The 17,009-nt window shown below is 40.6% G+C and overlaps 1 protein-coding gene across 3 annotated transcripts in view; it reads right to left on the minus strand.

The window, feature by feature from the left end:
* Positions 1-17,009, minus strand: part of TAF3 (TATA-box binding protein associated factor 3) — a 60,662-nt gene that overhangs the window by 11,415 nt on the left and 32,238 nt on the right. For all 3 annotated transcript variants that reach the window (XM_072147413.1, XM_072147414.1, XM_072147412.1), the window contains exon 3: positions 1,335-3,124. In XM_072147413.1, the coding sequence (XP_072003514.1) occupies positions 1,335-3,124 (1,790 nt within the window). The remainder of the gene's footprint in view (positions 1-1,334; positions 3,125-17,009) is intronic.

Genomic DNA, 17,009 nt, shown 5'->3' on the forward strand with positions numbered 1-17,009 from the left:
AGTGTTTTTGTATAAAAAAAAATATCTTTTTTCTGTAAAAATGGTTTTACAGAAAAAAAAAAAAATGTTATATTGTACCTTTCATTAGCATGTGCTGTGTGACTAGGTAGTTGCCAAATGGGAGGGTCTGGAATGGAGCAGATCCCCCCCCACCCTTGAGGAACAGCTACTCCATGTGAGCTTTTCAAATATATGAAAACACCCATCACTTGGCTTAGCAACACCCCCTGCTGCTCTACAGCCAATCCTGAGTGTGGGCAGTTATTCATATATTTGAAAAGGTCACATGTTTCTAAAAGGGTGGGGGGGGGAAACTGCTCCTTTCCAGTCCCTCCCTAGTCAAACAGCAGATTCTAATGGAAGGTACAATATAACACCAATTTTTTAATACAAAAACACTTTGGCAGTGTATGTACTATGCTCTGTGGGGACTGGGGGAGAGCTAAAAATGGGTCTCCTGGTGACAGGTTCCCTTTAAGAAGTGTATGCGCTGCGATTGTCACACGCAACCCTTTTGAGTCACAGCTGCGCTGGCTTCCATGCGTCAAATTAAGTGGGGTGCTGTCCGATGGCCCGACTGATTCGGACCGAGTGCCGTATTTAGCTTGCAAATTGTGTCGCACGCACCCATGTTAAAGGTGCACCACAAAAAAAAAATGGTGAAGTCTGTCGGACCCGAGTGGGGAAGTGACGCAATCATGATTTCTGTCTCACGATCTTAGTGAATCGCCGCACGCAGCATTATACACGGACAATGCACTTTAAGTGAACTCTAGTAACTTTATAAGTAAATGTGCCCCAGTGTGTCCAATGGCACACACTCCAAAACAATGTTTGTGTGCAATGGGGCTTAACCCCATCACGACTTGGCCACTACTGTTCTGTCATTTAACAAATGTCTGCTTTAGGTTGACATGATTTTTTTGTAGGATGTCATGAGGCTTAGAACTTTAGGCGCTAACCGCCCCACAATCATACTTTTGAGGGACCTGCTTTGAGTGTCCTAAATGGTAGTATAAACCACATAAAATTACCCCATTTTAGAAATTACACCCCTTAAGGTATGTAATACAACTTTACATAAAAAAATGTATTCATTTAACCCCCCCCACCCTTACCCCTCAGGAGAATTATATGTAAAGTTTCCCTAAACCTTAACAAACCCATCAAAACTATGCTGGAAGCAGTGGGGCAATGTCTATTAAAGAATGCAGAGTTGGGCTTTGTGAAGTTTATAAAACAAATGCCCGATCCTTTCTTCCCCCTCTCCTTATTTGGAACAGATGTGTATTGAGGTCTAGGAAAAAAAATTAAATACTGGTAAAATATCTTACTTTTTCGTGCTTATGCTTTTCCTTATCTTTGTCTTTCTTGTCCTTTTCTTTTTTCTCCTTTTCCTTCTCCTTCACTTTCTCTTTGTCCTTCTTTTTCTTCTTTTCTTTCTTCTCTTTTTTCTTGTCTTTATCTTTAGTCTTTTCTCTCTCTTCCGTTACCTTTTCTGGAACAAGTGGTGACATGGAAGGCATCAAAGATGGCAGTCTAACTGCATTGGGAGTACTCATCATCGGCAGTGAAATGTCTTTAGTTGGTAATACAACAGGAGTGGATGGTGCACTTTTCAGCTTTTCTTCCTTGTTTTTATCTTTTCCTCTTTCTTTCTTTTCTTTATCCTTTTTGCTCTTTTCCTTATCTTTCTTTTTATCTTTATGCTTTTCTTTTTCTTTCTTCCCGCTGCTCTCTTTTTGCTTTGGTTTTTGATCAGAGTCATTTAAATCCTTTGACTTGAGCCTAGGCATCTCCCCATCTTCTTCCTTGAGGGTGTCCTTCCACTGAAGTTTAGAGTCTTTAATGCCATCTTTGTCTTTATCCTTTTCTTTGCTTTTGTCCTTGTTTTTGTCCTTGCTTTTATCTTTATCTTTTTGCTTCTCTTTGTCCTTTTTCTTCAACTTTGTTTTCAGTTCTTTCTTTGTCTTTTTCTTTAGCTCAACTGGAGAAGCTAGTTTAGACTTGTCCTCAAAAATTTTGACGAGTGGTTCTGGAGTAGGAGGAGATGCAGAGGGAGAAGAAAAGCATGGCTGACTGATAGACATATTTGATGGAGTTTCCTGACTGACCTTTCGAATCACTTCATTTATGGAATCATCCATTGTCCATGAAATATCAGAACTGGATGTGCCTCCTGAAACTGGTAGTGGGGTACTACATGCTTTACCGAGACTACTGTTTGCAGCTGAAACCTTGGGGGTAGAAGGTTCTGCTATTGTAAGTCTTTTGGGACTAGTAAAGACATCACCCTCAGATTCAGAACCTGAGGAAAACTCAAATGGATCAGGCTCTTGTTCCGCACAAGCCCTAGCAATAACTGCATCAATTGAGTCTTCAATTGTATTATCAGACACAGAAGGTTTTTTGGAGGGATTTTCAAAATTGATTTTTTCAGAATCCTGTGATGACTGATTTTGTTTTATCTGTATGTTCTCTCTTCCAATCTTTTCACTTAATGCAGCTAGTGGGGTACGGCTAGGGGTTTCTGGCTTAACAACTGGCTGGGGAGTAGGGGCAGTAGCTTTAGGGCTTTTGGGACTCTTAGGGCTTTTGGCACGTCCTGGGGACTTCTTATCTTTTACAGTACTTTTCGGTGATCGCATTGGACTGCCCAAGACTGTAGTCAACTGTGAGGATTTCGGAGATTTAGATTTTTGTCCTGGTGAACCTTTTGATTTTGTTTTGGAGGAAAATGCTTTAGATTCTAAAGGTTTGGAAGAGGGAGTCTGGGGTTTCAGAACAGGAGAAAGCATTACTGGTTCTGGGGAAGAAAGAGTCAAATCAGATTTGTCTTGCAAATGAGTGGGTGAAAGCATAGGGGAAACCTTTTGAGCATTTATTGAACTTAGTGGCTCTCGTGGCTCCACAGTTCCATCCAAAACATCTCCTTTACTATTGGCTAATCTTTGCCGTTTGGCAAAAGGCATTTCCAAGGATTCTGGACTCTCAAGTGGTCTTTTACTTAAATAGTTCTCGTCATTAATAGTCTCTTCATCTTCCATCTCCGCTTCCTCAAGAGGAACTTGCATAGCTTCTGCTGAAGTCCCACCATCTGTGGGAACTTGCTCCTCTTCTTCCTCTGTAAAAGGGGAGGAAAATAAACAAATCGGATAAATAAAGGTACCCATAAAATGACACTGAACACTATACTACTACATTTGTACTATAGACTGGAAAGTAGATTTATATTTTGACCTTCAGTGGGCACCAGTAATGTGACCAATGCATCTACTATAACTATAGAATCCTCCAATGGAGGCCTGCACGTATTTCCAGATACATTTGGATGCTTGCATGGCCTAGCTGTGTACACAGCAGACCAGCATTGACACCTGATATTATAAATGGACTAATATATATGGTAATAGTGCTGTATCACATAACTGCAGAGCGCCCAGATAACAGAAGGACTGCGAGTTTCTATGACTACATACTAGACCGGGCTGTTTACAGGGACTTGCTGCTGACACCACAAGCGGATTCAAAGCGCTAGGTCTTTGTTATTTATGATATAGTTTATGATAAGGACACCTCAACCTATTCCCTTTGCCTGTCACATACAATAAATTGGACTCATAAATCACCACATCTATGTTATTACTGATGACAGTAACATACAACCAGGTTGAAGAGGCACAGCATTTTCTTTGACAGTACTAGCAGCTATTATAAAACTGCATATTCGACTGGTCAAAAGAAATGTACACATTTAGAGATGTTAAAATTAAACTGTATTAAACTTCTTTTTGAAACAGAGGCAATTTCCGGTGTCAAGTGAAGTTTTACACTTCACAGGACTTATACGAAATAATTTAAGATGGGTTGGGGGGGGGGGGGATTAAAAAACAAAACACAACCCCTCTTTACATACGGTACCCAAAATTGACAAATGGGGGAACTGCTCTATATGCAGAACTGACTGCTGGGAGTCACATAACCTTCAAAATATTGCAATACATTATTAATAAAGTTAATATGTCCGCAGAAATAAGGGCAACCAAGTTTCTTCTGTATGCAGGAAGATACATTAGGACGACTTCCGCAAGTGCAGTAAAAACATGAAAGCTTTACTTCTTGTTCATCTAAAAACGACATAGGACCAACAGTAAAAGAAAAAGCATCCATCTGATGAGTTTCCAGTCAACACAATCACAACAGAGTTTATCATCAGCAGTGTATACACATCGGTCACCAATATCTCCATCAATACTTATAAATCTGCGGCAAGCACATGACTGCACCTTAATACCTCAACCTTAATAATGTAGCAATTTTTGCATTGCATCAGACACCAGACTGGTTTTGATGCCGGTGGGACAACCACTGGGGAAAACCCTGCAGCCATTTAACATAAATCTGCAGATACCCCAAGAGTAGATATGAGCAGACCCGAATGACTGGGATTGGTGGCAGCCAGGGTGTCACATTGACGCTCCTAACTACTAGTCCTAGATCCAAGCAGAGTGACTGTGGTAATAGTCTTATATTTGTCATCCATGGCCTCCTCCCTTCTAAAATCAGAAGCAGGGGAGAGTTCTGAGGGGGATACATTGTACCTAGTAACAGCATGGAGGGGTTCTGGTACCAGCGCACTCTCTTTGCCTTGATTTATGAGTGTCCCTGCTTTATCTTAATGGTAGTTTTCCTTACCTGATGACTGTTTTTATGAAAGACTACATACAAGTTGCACTTCGATATAGATTCATAATTTTTTCTACCACTGAAAGCTCTGAAAAGTGTAATAAAGTGTTACATTTTAATCCCATCTTTAACAATGCCATCAGGAATCAGACCATCCACACAGATATTTGCCAGCTCCTAGTCGTCGCTCTTGTTTGCAGTAAGCAGGGATATAAATCTAATAAGTAATTCGGCGGATGCCTTCATTCTAATGCAGGCTTTGCCCCACTGCTCTCAATGACCTTGACCAAATTCAGGAGAAATATCTCAGGACCTGGGGCTCTGAAGCTATTTTAGAATTAGCTTTGAATAATTGTCCCACAATATGAGTTTCGTGATTAATTGCTTGAGATAAGGTCTGGTTTTCTTGCCTGGCCTCCAGTGGCTCCCCCTTATTTCCCATAACCGCTTGTCTCCTTCCTCTGCACACTGGGAATGGCAGGGAAAAAAAATCAGAGATACACCAATTCCATTACTTAAGGATTAGCTTGGAGATAACCCTCCGTATTCCATTACTGACCATTATTAGTCTAATTATTTCATCAACTTTACTTTGTTTGAGAAATGTACTAATTGTTTTCAGAAGCTGAATAGATAAGTAGAAACTGCTTACAAAATGCCAAGGAATTGAATCGACAGCAGTACAGGAAAAAAAAAAAAAAAAAAAAAAAAATCACAAGGTATGGAAAGTTTACATTTATGTTAGCGCTTTGTCTAAAATGTAAGGGAAAACCTCAGTGATATCAGAAATTCTCATCGGGCAACTACGGTCAGGATTGTGTACGCTGCACACACACACCCTGCCTATTCTGTATAAGCCTAGCACCACTAGCCGACTACTACGGCAACTAATACCGATGTGTCACCAATTGGTAAAACCACACAAAATATATCCCCCCCCACTGTATAAAGTAGTTTATGGCCATGATAATAGGGGGCTGCCACCTTATCGACCTCTAGTAAAAGTAGGGTGACCGTGCACACTCAGAACAGGCATGGGCTGTGTTTCACTAGAATATAGCTATCACCTTTCATGTTGCTTTGAGGTAGATCCCTTTTCTTTTATGCATTTTTGGGGCAAATATTGAACCTTTATGTAAACACACACTCAAGTATTGAATTAGAGGGACTTTTTCAGAGACAAAAACCAAACGGCTTCCATGGGTAGAAATGAATTTATGTCCTTAATAGGTGCAATCTGGTGATCCCAAAAGTTTAGTTGGTCTTTAGTAACTTGTGATGAGTCTCCCTCCTGTATAAAAGTTATTGAAGATAAATGACCACCCCAGTCTGGAAATTTTGCTCCTGCATTTTTAGAGTGGGAGGGGTTGGAGGGCATTTGGTTTGGCTAGTTCGATTTATCTCTGAGGTAGTTAAAACTGGAATTTGACCTGCACAACACGCTGCAATCCACCAGTGTGCAAAAAAAAAAAAAAAAAAAAAGATGGATGTGTGTACAGGGTAGGATAGAGAAGGATGCCAGAACCAGTGGCTATGTCTTAAAGCTTTGGGGTCACTTGAGCAATCTTTTATTCTGGCAATTGGGAGATTGTTCCCTATGAAACTAAAAGGAAGTGCTGCCATTTATATTACATATTACAAGAACATCATTCAGAAAATCTCTGCTATTTTATACAAGCAGTGCAAAAAAAAAAAAAAAAAAAAAAAAAAAAAACACTTGCCTTCCAAAGGAAACCTGCTATAAAAAGAAAGAAAAAGTCATGCTTTGCCTCATATGACTCACTACTTCTACTGATTACTAAAGAGTTAATGCTAGCAGCGAGTGGGGCTGCAACAACAGGTTATAATTACAGCCGGTTTAATGAGGATTGTCAGGGACTGGACACACTACTCACAGAAATGTAAACCAGTCCTCATGTTACCACAGACCCGCTAACCATTACACTTACCAGCTAGGATCCACTAGAGTTTGTGTAAACTCCTTATGACCTTTACACCAGAGGAAATGGAAAATTAAAAAAAAAAAAAATTTGAAGTTTTTGTCAGGTTCTATAAATTAGGGTGTATCAATTTTTTTTTTTTAATCTTTTGCATCACATGACTGCATCGCAGAAAGAATCATTACAGGGAAGATATCACAGGAAGGGCACAGAGGATTCTGGGAGTAGCTTTATATCACATTCTGCAAATGAGGCTGGTGACTATGATGTAGCTGTGAGACTAGCCCTTTTACAGGGGTTTTCTGGGAATAAACTGCTTGTGACCCATTCATAGGAGCACAAATCAGTGCCAAATGTAATGTATAGATATTCAATTGAGGGTAGTACCCCAGCATTGTCACGTCACTGATTGGACCAAGAAGTGCCCCTCATTTTGCTGATCCTGGGAGTCTAAGCAGGCAGACCCCCCCAGTGATATCACATATAACCCCCAAGGGTGCATTCACATGTTGCATTTTGGTTGTGTTCTATCCACTGAGAAGGGATTTTCTCAATTACATTACTGTTTACATTTGTTAATGTAATGTTAACAGCAACAGAACCATACATGTTCATATATTGCGTGATATTGCCCACTCAAGTGCTCCCCCATCCGTCTTGTGCACGATTAGAGTAGAACACTGTATGCAATGCCTGGAGGTATGCCAGACAAAGCGCTGAGCCATACGTTGAAGCCGATCAAAGATGGTTTGGAACAAGTATAAGAGGTGAAGAAGAACATTAATTTTTAGGACATTGATCCTGCCAAACCAGGAGAGAGTTAGGTTCTCAATTGGCTGTGGCCAATTTTATTACAGGGACTTTAATACTGAAAGACGCATTTATTTGTCCTTGCCACCTAAACAGATATCCGATATGACAAAACTGTAAATCGAGGGAACCCCCCCTCCCTAGCATTCTGGCCCTAAAAACGGCATCTCCAGATGAATGTGGGCCAGTAGCATTGGCACCTGAAAAGGCATATAAAAGCAGCGACTACCCGCAATATGCCTTATCAGCGAAACATTGAGGAAACTCGGGAGGAAGGATTAAACTAAAAAAGGTAATTTAATCATTGTTCTCATAACACTTCAAATACTTTGCCATTTTTTTCTCTTTTAACAACATTTGCAAAGACTGTGATAATTACACGAGGTTGTGAAAATACCTGCATGTTTGGGCCGGACAGACTGGCTCCACGGCACAAGTCTGGTATGTGAGGTTTTTTTCTGTAGTATTATTTTGTCTTGGAAACATCAGATGCTTCATAAACTTAAATGAGAATGGTGGAGGAAACGCACTACCATAAAAGTTCAGAAAGAGTTAATGAAAAATATAACATCAAAATCAAGCATGATAAATGAGGGACATAGATTCAGGCACAGGGACAATCTATAGCCTCCTTCCTTTTAAATTTTATTTTAAACGTATGTTAATGAGCCTGAGGTGCTTTGGTGGGTGTTTGCAGAGCCCCTCAGTGATGTCTTTTTAGTGGCTGTTACAATGAGCAGAGCAAGTCTCCTCTCCTTATGCACTTCCTGCTCCTGCTAGATTACACAGACAAGGGGAGGGAGCAGGGGGAGACATGTTCAGCCTGTGAATCTGCAGCACTGAGGGGCTTTGGAAACATCCACCAGAGCCCCTCAGGCTCATTAGCATAATTTTAAAAGCCATGGATAAATATAAGTTTCTCAGTGTCATGATCTATGAAAAAGTACCCCTAGTTTATCATCATGCTGGATTTTATGTGACCAATCAGAAACCTGTAAGACCGGTCCGCATTGTGAGAACTATAGTACGCATCCTGCACATATAGTTCTAGAACATTGAACAGCTCCAGTAGCTGCTCCCAAATCTTGTAGGAATAGATGTTCAGCAACAAAATAATACTGCAGTTCTGAGGGAGGAATCCCCCCCCCCAAAAGTAGGGAAGGAGGTGAAAGGACCGCCGAGCAATCTGGAGAATGGGAACCCAGTATTCTTGGGATCTCAAGTAGCTGGATAGACATAAACGTGCTAATGCATTAAATTTTAAGGGGAGTGTCAGAAATGACCAATTAATGTGCTTTAATGAGATCCGTGTTCTCTGGATTGCTGGGGGTCCCAGCAAATGAACCTTTACCATAAGCTTGTAATCCCCTTTCCTTTGTAGTGGAGAGAACTTACAAAGTTTGCACAACTCCTTTAAAAGCAGAATCTTTAAGATATGTGATCAATATGAGATTGGTGGTAGCTGACACCTGCCATCCCACCATTTTAAAAGAGCGGGTAAGTACTTTGGCCTCTATACAGTGCCATGTGGATAATATTGGTTGTGCTTGGTACTCCAGCTCAGCAGAATTCAATAAAAGGGATGAGAAATGTAAGCAGCACTTCCCACTTCCGTGGTCTCACCCCATGCTTCCCTTGCTAATCGTGTGAATATTGCGCTGCTTTACCGTAGACTTTTTTTTACATGTTGATGGGTAAGGTCTTGATGGCCTTATAAAGCTTGCGCCTTACTGTAGTTATACATGAGTATGCGTCTCTTACCGATCAGCCGATGAATATATCCTAGTCACTATGGAGACTGGTTATCAATACCACAGGGGCAGGTTTTTGAAACCAATGACCTGGTTAGTGGGAGACACTAGATATACCTTACAGAAAGATACCAGGGAGACTAATATCCCCCGATATAACCACCACACACACACACTGGCTGAGGTAGGACTTGGATACCTCCTGCAGTCACATTCCCTGTGAGGACAGCCTCTATGGCTGATGACAGAGTAGAAGCTGCAACAAGACTTTCTAGTTCTGGATACGTGATGCTATAACTGGAGTCTAAACAAAGCCCCCAGCCCGCTCCTACTAGCGCAGACATCACAGGAGAACTAGGTGTCAACACAGACATCTGGATAACCAAGGGCAAAACAATACACAAAGTTATATTTATACAGCTACCTATAGACTGAAATGTATTTACCCCTGTGGCAGAAACTAGACAGTGCTATACCCTGCTGTACCCTTAACCCCATTTATTTTTCGGCTGTACAGTATAACTGTTGGGTCTACATAATGGCTATGGCGCCACTACTAAGCTTCGCATGACTGAAAAAACCTGGCTCAACTGCATTTTATGCATGAAAAAGTGCCAGTATGACCTAAAAAGTGCCATACTATCATTTAACAAACATTTCAACCAGCTTATATTATCTAGAAGTTATCAGCCAGGTTTCATCCAACAACTGAACAGCAGCATGTTCCTAAGAAAGAAAGGCCTACTGTCAAGAAGGTATAACAAAGTTTTGAAAGACTGCATGACCTTTGCCTGGCATCAATGCACATGTAAGAACAATCCGGGAAAACTTATTCACATATCCCCAGAATCCCCCAGTCTTAAGGCCGCCTTGATTGGCAAAGGCTCCGTGAGGAACTCTTACCCTCTGACCCACGTAAGACCAAGTAAGTTGTGAGAGGGAGTCCATCTAACATCAATGTGGAATCCAGTCACCATTGCACAAGTACAGAACAAATCCAGCACAAAAAATATACATTACACATAAACCAAACCTTTACAAGCGGTTATCCTGCTAAGAACGTTCTAACCTTTGCCTCAGACAACACCTTAGGCACACACTAGTCAGAGATGTAACAGTGGTCCAGAGGCTGGGGGCATTCAGCTACTTGGTTTTGTGGGTCTGTAGAAAGGCAGCTTCATAGATTCCTGAGCACTCATACAAAACTGAACTTGATAGAAGTCCCTTATCAAAGGTGTAATCTAGACAAGTTAATGGATTACTCTGGCATGCATATGGCAGAAGGGGAAAAGTGCAGAGAGTTAAGCAGAGTTTCAGTAGCCTACTTATGTCAGCAATATGCCACACTGCACATAATCCTCTATTACTTACATTCTAATGAATTACAGGAACTACCTGAACAAAACCGCATGCTGTGTACAAAGTTCCCACTGTAAATTACTATGTATAAAAGAAAATAAAAAATGTATTGTACTGTCAGAGTCCCCTATTCCAACATGTCTATAATGTAGGGTTTACAAATGCCACTGACTGCACCTGGATTGGCTGAATATGAACGGGGTCCACACTATTATCACATACGCCCAGCTTTTGTATGGCACACCCATGGCTTATGGGCAGATGGTTTCTCTATTCGCTGGAAGTTACAGGGATCCCAACCCAACCAAGAAGAAAGATCTGTGATGGGGCGACCTCTTCACTTAACGCAAACCCCAAGTTCTCCTAGTAGGAAGAAATGCTAACAGGATGGTGTTGATGCAGCCATTTTTTATTTTTAGCGCAGATTTTTGCCTCTGTTTTTTGAGCTAATGCCAGAAGTTAACAGGAAAAGTGAAATATAAAAGAAGGACTTGCACTGCTCTTCCAGATAAATCCCCTGCTGGCTAGAGTCCAAAAAACTGCTGCAAAATTTGGGAGCTCAAACAATACAATTTATTTATGAGCATTTTTAGAGTGTTAAAAAAGAAAAGTTTCTTAAAAAACAAAAAAAAAACAAACAAAAACGGAGATGCATACATTTCATGCTACAAAATTTTCTTCGTTAATTAGTAGTGCTGTAATTGCTTTTTTTCTCTCCCATTACTGCATTTATACAATATACTCATCCACTACTAGTCTCTTGAAGAAAAGCCTATCATGAACGAGCCGATTTCCAGTGGCGGGAAAAAGATTCACAGAATGTAAAGAATAGGAGATTTAATTCCAAGCCATTCCATCTCAGAAGCAGATAAGTAAAACATTAGCAGTGAACCCTAGAAAACTCTAAACAATATGAAAGATCTGGGGTTGGACGGCAGCTTGTGACAACTATCAGGGGAATCCAGCCTCCCTCCAACACTGCTCCGCTAATACTCTCCAGATTTGCTGGGTCTGCATCAAAATATCCCCAAAATGTGTTTACATTCACACAGGGTTCACATGAAAGGTCAGGCTGACACACAGGAAAAAGGCCAAAACTGTACAATGCTCACCGAACACATGGCGTATCGACACACCGTAAACATTGAGGCAACCTCAACATGTGCTAGTAAACCCTCACACACTGGTGTCACAACATATAGACCAACAAAATCACCCCACAAGTATATCCAGCAGGGATAAAGCTTTCCAGACACTACTGCCCTGTATTTTGTGCAAATCTGCCTCTTATTACATCAGGAACATGGCCAAGGTGGTGGTGGTGGTGGTGGGGGGGTGGGGGGGGCAGTGCATAACAAAGGACTTTGTACATGGAAATAAGCTGGAAAAAGAAAATGGCCGAATGCGGTTACCATTGGTGCACATGTATCATCCACAGGGCTGAGGAAACCATCATACTGTGGGTGGGCATAGAAATTAAATGGGAACACATGGACAAAAGCAAAATGCACCAAATCACCAAGACAAGTATAAACATGACAAAGTTTTTGTGGTAGTTTTAAACACACAGGCTGCTCCACAAAACCCATACGACTTGGTCATTGCCGCTTCGTGAAAACCTTCAACATATTCTTCATCTTACACAACGAGTGCTAGAATTTATTTTTTAATAATAAAAAGTCTTTGGCCTCAATTGTCCCCATTTTCTAGGACATAGCATAAGTAGGTAGCAGCCGTGAACAATATGTTAAGTACAGTATAAGACTGCACACAGGGTGACCAACCACAGATCTGTACAGAAGTTATACACACAAGATGGTAGGAAGATCTTGATGCATAGATGCCAGGCAGTCCCCAGATACCATATTGACTCGCTCCGGATGTAAAAACGACATACACCCACTATGCAACTCAAGATATAACCATGGATTTGTAAACCATTCTAGTCTATTATTAAGGTATCTTCTATTAAAACATTATCCCATAGAGAGTTTACCATATTTCAAAAAAATATAAAAAATATTAAGTAAACATCAGAGGGAGGGCTGAGAAAATGACTTTTTCCTTCAAGATGAAAACAGATAAGAATCGCAATAAAATGGCTTTTCTACAAGGTTGCTTCACCATATCTTGTTTTTATTAGGAGGGAAAATTACAGATTTCAACTTTCACCCTTTTGTCCTAAATGAAGAAAGTACACAACGCACAATTACATCATAAGAATGTAAGATATAAGCGATACTAAAATATATGAGCTTGCTGTGTACTTATCGCTCATCTGCTCATATTTCAGATTAATATTAAAGTGGCATGGTCTACTTAAGAATTTCCGCCTGATAAACCAAAAGTGGGGCAAGGTTATCGTTCTACCTCAGACCAACCCACCATACAATACAATGGTTGCCAAGTAAAAACCAGGAGCTTTGGAAAACTACAGATCTCAACAATAAAATGAATAGTCATCATAAGGGGGAGGTCTGTCAATCATTGAGCCCCCCAGTTTCCACCATCAGTCTCTGGTAGTGATTGGTTGAGAGGTCACTTCCTGTATTCAGTTGAGACGCAGGAAGTGGAGACTGCGATAAGTATGAATTATTACATTTGTAAGCACATGGACAACATCTTAAGGAAGACCTTTTCCACAAAGTATTGTAATTTAATTATGTGAACAGGTCAACATCCAGCACATTGCACTGGCATCTATTCCCAAATGGAAGAATAATGGCAACCAGTCCTGAAGGGGTTAAGCAGGCCTGTATAATGAATATAAATACACATGCACTTAATGTAGCCAAGGGCTGCTCTTGAAGGAAATGAATTAGCCCACTGGGGAGAGTTGAAAGCCGGGCTGTTTTCCATTTCATTACTGGAACCACACAAGAAATCAATGCAATCAGATAGATGCTTTGTGGGTGACACAGCTAACGGTTCAATCATTTATCAGTTCTATCGCTCAACTGATAAGAGAGGAGCTTAGGGTAATATTACACACACACAAAAAACACAATGAGAGTATGAAGGCAATGGCGCACTCCCCAATGCAATAAAATCTCTGCTGATAAGTAAAATATAGCCAAACACATCTCTACATGGGATAGAAGGGCTGATTAGCCAAACATGAAAAGTCACATTACAACAATCCACAATATACTTCTAAACATATTATTCTAGTCATTGCCAGCCCCTCAAGGCTGGACTAGCAGGGCCATACCTACAATACAAGGGGCATAGAAAAGCTTCTAACTGAACAATACATCCTATGGAATAAACAGTCATATATTTAGGAATGTAGATGTCTTCATATTACATTGGTGATGCACATTTAGGGAGAAGAATAAATTAGATATTACCTGCCGACCTGGCAAGCACAAAGGTAAAATTGGGGTGACATGTTGAAACACTTGTACTTTAGAGAGAATGAGGGCCATTTAGATAGGTTGGTCCCACTATTGACTGCATTGGCCAATTTCAATTGTGCAACCTAAAACAACAGACTTCTCATTGATCGCTTCTGCATTTGTAGCAAGTTGGTTAAACAGATTTTATTATTATTTTAAGGGGCTAAGTCCTTTGGGATAGAGATTTTTTTCAGGTTAGGCTAATTTCCCACTATCGTTCAAACCTCGATTTCTTCCGTCCGTTAGAAAAAAAAAAAAAAAAAAAAGGGGAGAATGCAGGTTTAACGTATCAGTTAAAAATCCCGTTGACATCAATGTACATTTTATGTATTCCCTAATATTCCGTTTAGGTAGGGATCTCTTATCCATGCGTTTTTTTTTCAAATGCATCTACTGTCGTCTTTTTTTTTTTTCAGTCCAAAAAAAAAAAACAACCCCACATGGATAACACATCCCTGCCTAAACGGACACAACTAACACAACATTTTCAAGGATGTCGATGGGATTTTTAATTGATATGTTAAACCTCCATGCTATACTTTTAATAGGGAAGCAATGAAGGTTTGAACTTTAGTGCGAAATAATCCCCAAAAGGATATTCCATAGTGCTTCAAATTGCTCTACCATAAGCAACACAATACTGCTCAGTGAGATCTTAAACTGCCCATCAATACTGGTGGAAGCCATAAATCCACAAACTGCTACAAATAGAAAAGCAGAAAAATATATAGATATTTCTGCATCTTATTAAACAAGATACAAAGATAAAACTTAGAATGCTACATAGTGTAATCTACATAAACGCTCCTGACGGATGAAAGGCACAGAATAAACATTTTCTGGAGAAGGGCGGCTCCAATGCTATATAACGTTACGTGTGATGTGTGAGGATTCGACTCCGACACAGAGGATGTGGGAGACTGTTTAGTCTCCACAACTGGACTCTTTAGAAAACTCTGAAGATGTGTAGAGTGCGGGGTGGCGGCAGCGCAGACATGTATTCCTCAGAGAGGAAAGGGCCTGCATGTACCCCCATGGAACAGAGGGAAGACAGGAAGGGGGGTGATGAATGGAAGAAGACAGAACTATGAGGGCAAAGCACAAAGGAGCAAAAACGTCTGACAATGTCTCAGGGCTGGGACACATTCTTCTGCTTTCATGCAGGTTTTAATTATGCAGCATCATAACCTAAAGAAATTTTAAAAAAAAATTCTACATATAAGACTAAAGTTATATGTGACATATTAACTGAAATAATATCCATCTATGTAAAATGCAGCTGCAATGCAGCTGTAATACAAGACACTTTTTATTGTAAATTAATTTCTAAGCCGCAGGACGTCTTCTGTGAAGTCTGATGAAGATTTCGTTTGAGTTTCTCCCTGAAATATTTCCGGTGCAGATGAGTTCACACGAATAGCAATGTTCTCCCCGTCTGGAATGCTCATCTTACTTTAAGGCCTCAGTATGTATTTACACACGTAAAGTCGCACGTGCCAAGATAGTGTTTATTAGAAATTGAATTTTTGACAAAAGAAAAAAAAGATTGCACGTAGGGTGGGGTTATGAACAAAATTCGGTTCAACAGGCTTTTAGTCAAAATGATTACAATGATTACATATCTCCGTCCCTGGCGGAGAGCCAATGTTGGAGATAGGAGCTCATTTATGGGGGGGGGGGCCTTTACACGAAAAAGGAAGAAGCCTAAAAGAAATGGTATAACATATTGGGGCATAAGCACCAGCAGCAGTATGGGTTCATGTCATGGGCAGATTGCAACCCAAACAATGGGGGAAATGTAGTAAGACATAATATCCCCCCCCCCCCCATTTAATTTTATCTAGCACTCATGTGACACTCCACCTATAAAAACTGTACAGCCAAACAGAATATTGTGGCCCCCAATGGCGAGTTGTATTTACCATGGTATACCAAGCGACTCGATCCATTTAAATGTTCACCATTTCTTACCATCTAGTGCACACATCATACTTGTATGTATAAAGGACAAAAAGGGAAACATTTCTATAAACAAACTACTCACACACCAATGCTACATAAATACAGGTAAAAGTATCAGCAGAAAATAAGGATGGGGTGAAGTTGCCCTCGGCTGCCACTGGTTTGTTGGGTGAAGGTGACACATCTAAGCACATCTGGAAGATGGATGCTCCGGAGAGGATCCCTGGCAATCAATCAATAAAGATACTTTAATTGGTTTATTGTCCCTGCAGGTTTCTTATCTGCATGTACAGACACAGACTTGCTTTAGCAACCTGGGGAGAATACATATAGAGTTTCTCCTTTCACTAATTTTTGACCCAGCAATTTATGGATACAGCTTCTTCTGAAAAGGAAATCATTTACATAGCGACACAAATGGGGCCTAATATGTAAGAAGTCACATATAGGATTTGTAATTCCACAGATTTATACAAAAAATCCATGACTTTGTGCGATAAATTTTCGTGTGAGTGAGGGTCACTGGTGCAATGACGACTGCCGGTTCATGCATGGAGCAGTGGAAAGGGTTTTGTACACTGTTTGGGGAGATGTATTCGAACGTTCCCAAGGCCTCAATCTAGTCCTCCATTGTAAGGATACATTTGGAAGATTCCTGGTGTATTTATAAAATGGAGTTCTAGGACATATCCCTATATATGCACATACAGTGGGATATGTCATCCTGTTCCAGCATCTGCAGCAGTGTTTTGCTTCAGCAGATGTACAGGGTGTAAGTCAGTGTCCTTATGTGGTCAGCAACATTACTGACGACCTCCATGAGCATATGCAGAGGCTGGGAGTGGAAGAAGTACTGTTGCATCTGTCCCCCATGGCCTCCGCTGAGCATACTCATCACTCAACAGGGAAATATGTAGTTGTCACGTCTTTCCATCCTGCAGAGTATATATATCGCATACTGTGCAGACAGAGGCAAAAGGGATACTGGGATCTTTCCTGGCATATACAGCGAGATTCTCAATACACTGCATTCTCAAATGCATCAGAACAGTTGAGAAGAGGAGGTTTGCCCGATCACATAGCTGTTAACAAGGGGTATACAA

The sequence above is a fragment of the Engystomops pustulosus genome, chromosome 4 (assembly GCF_040894005.1).
Source record: "Engystomops pustulosus chromosome 4, aEngPut4.maternal, whole genome shotgun sequence".
Classification (NCBI taxonomy): Eukaryota; Metazoa; Chordata; class Amphibia; order Anura; family Leptodactylidae; genus Engystomops; species Engystomops pustulosus.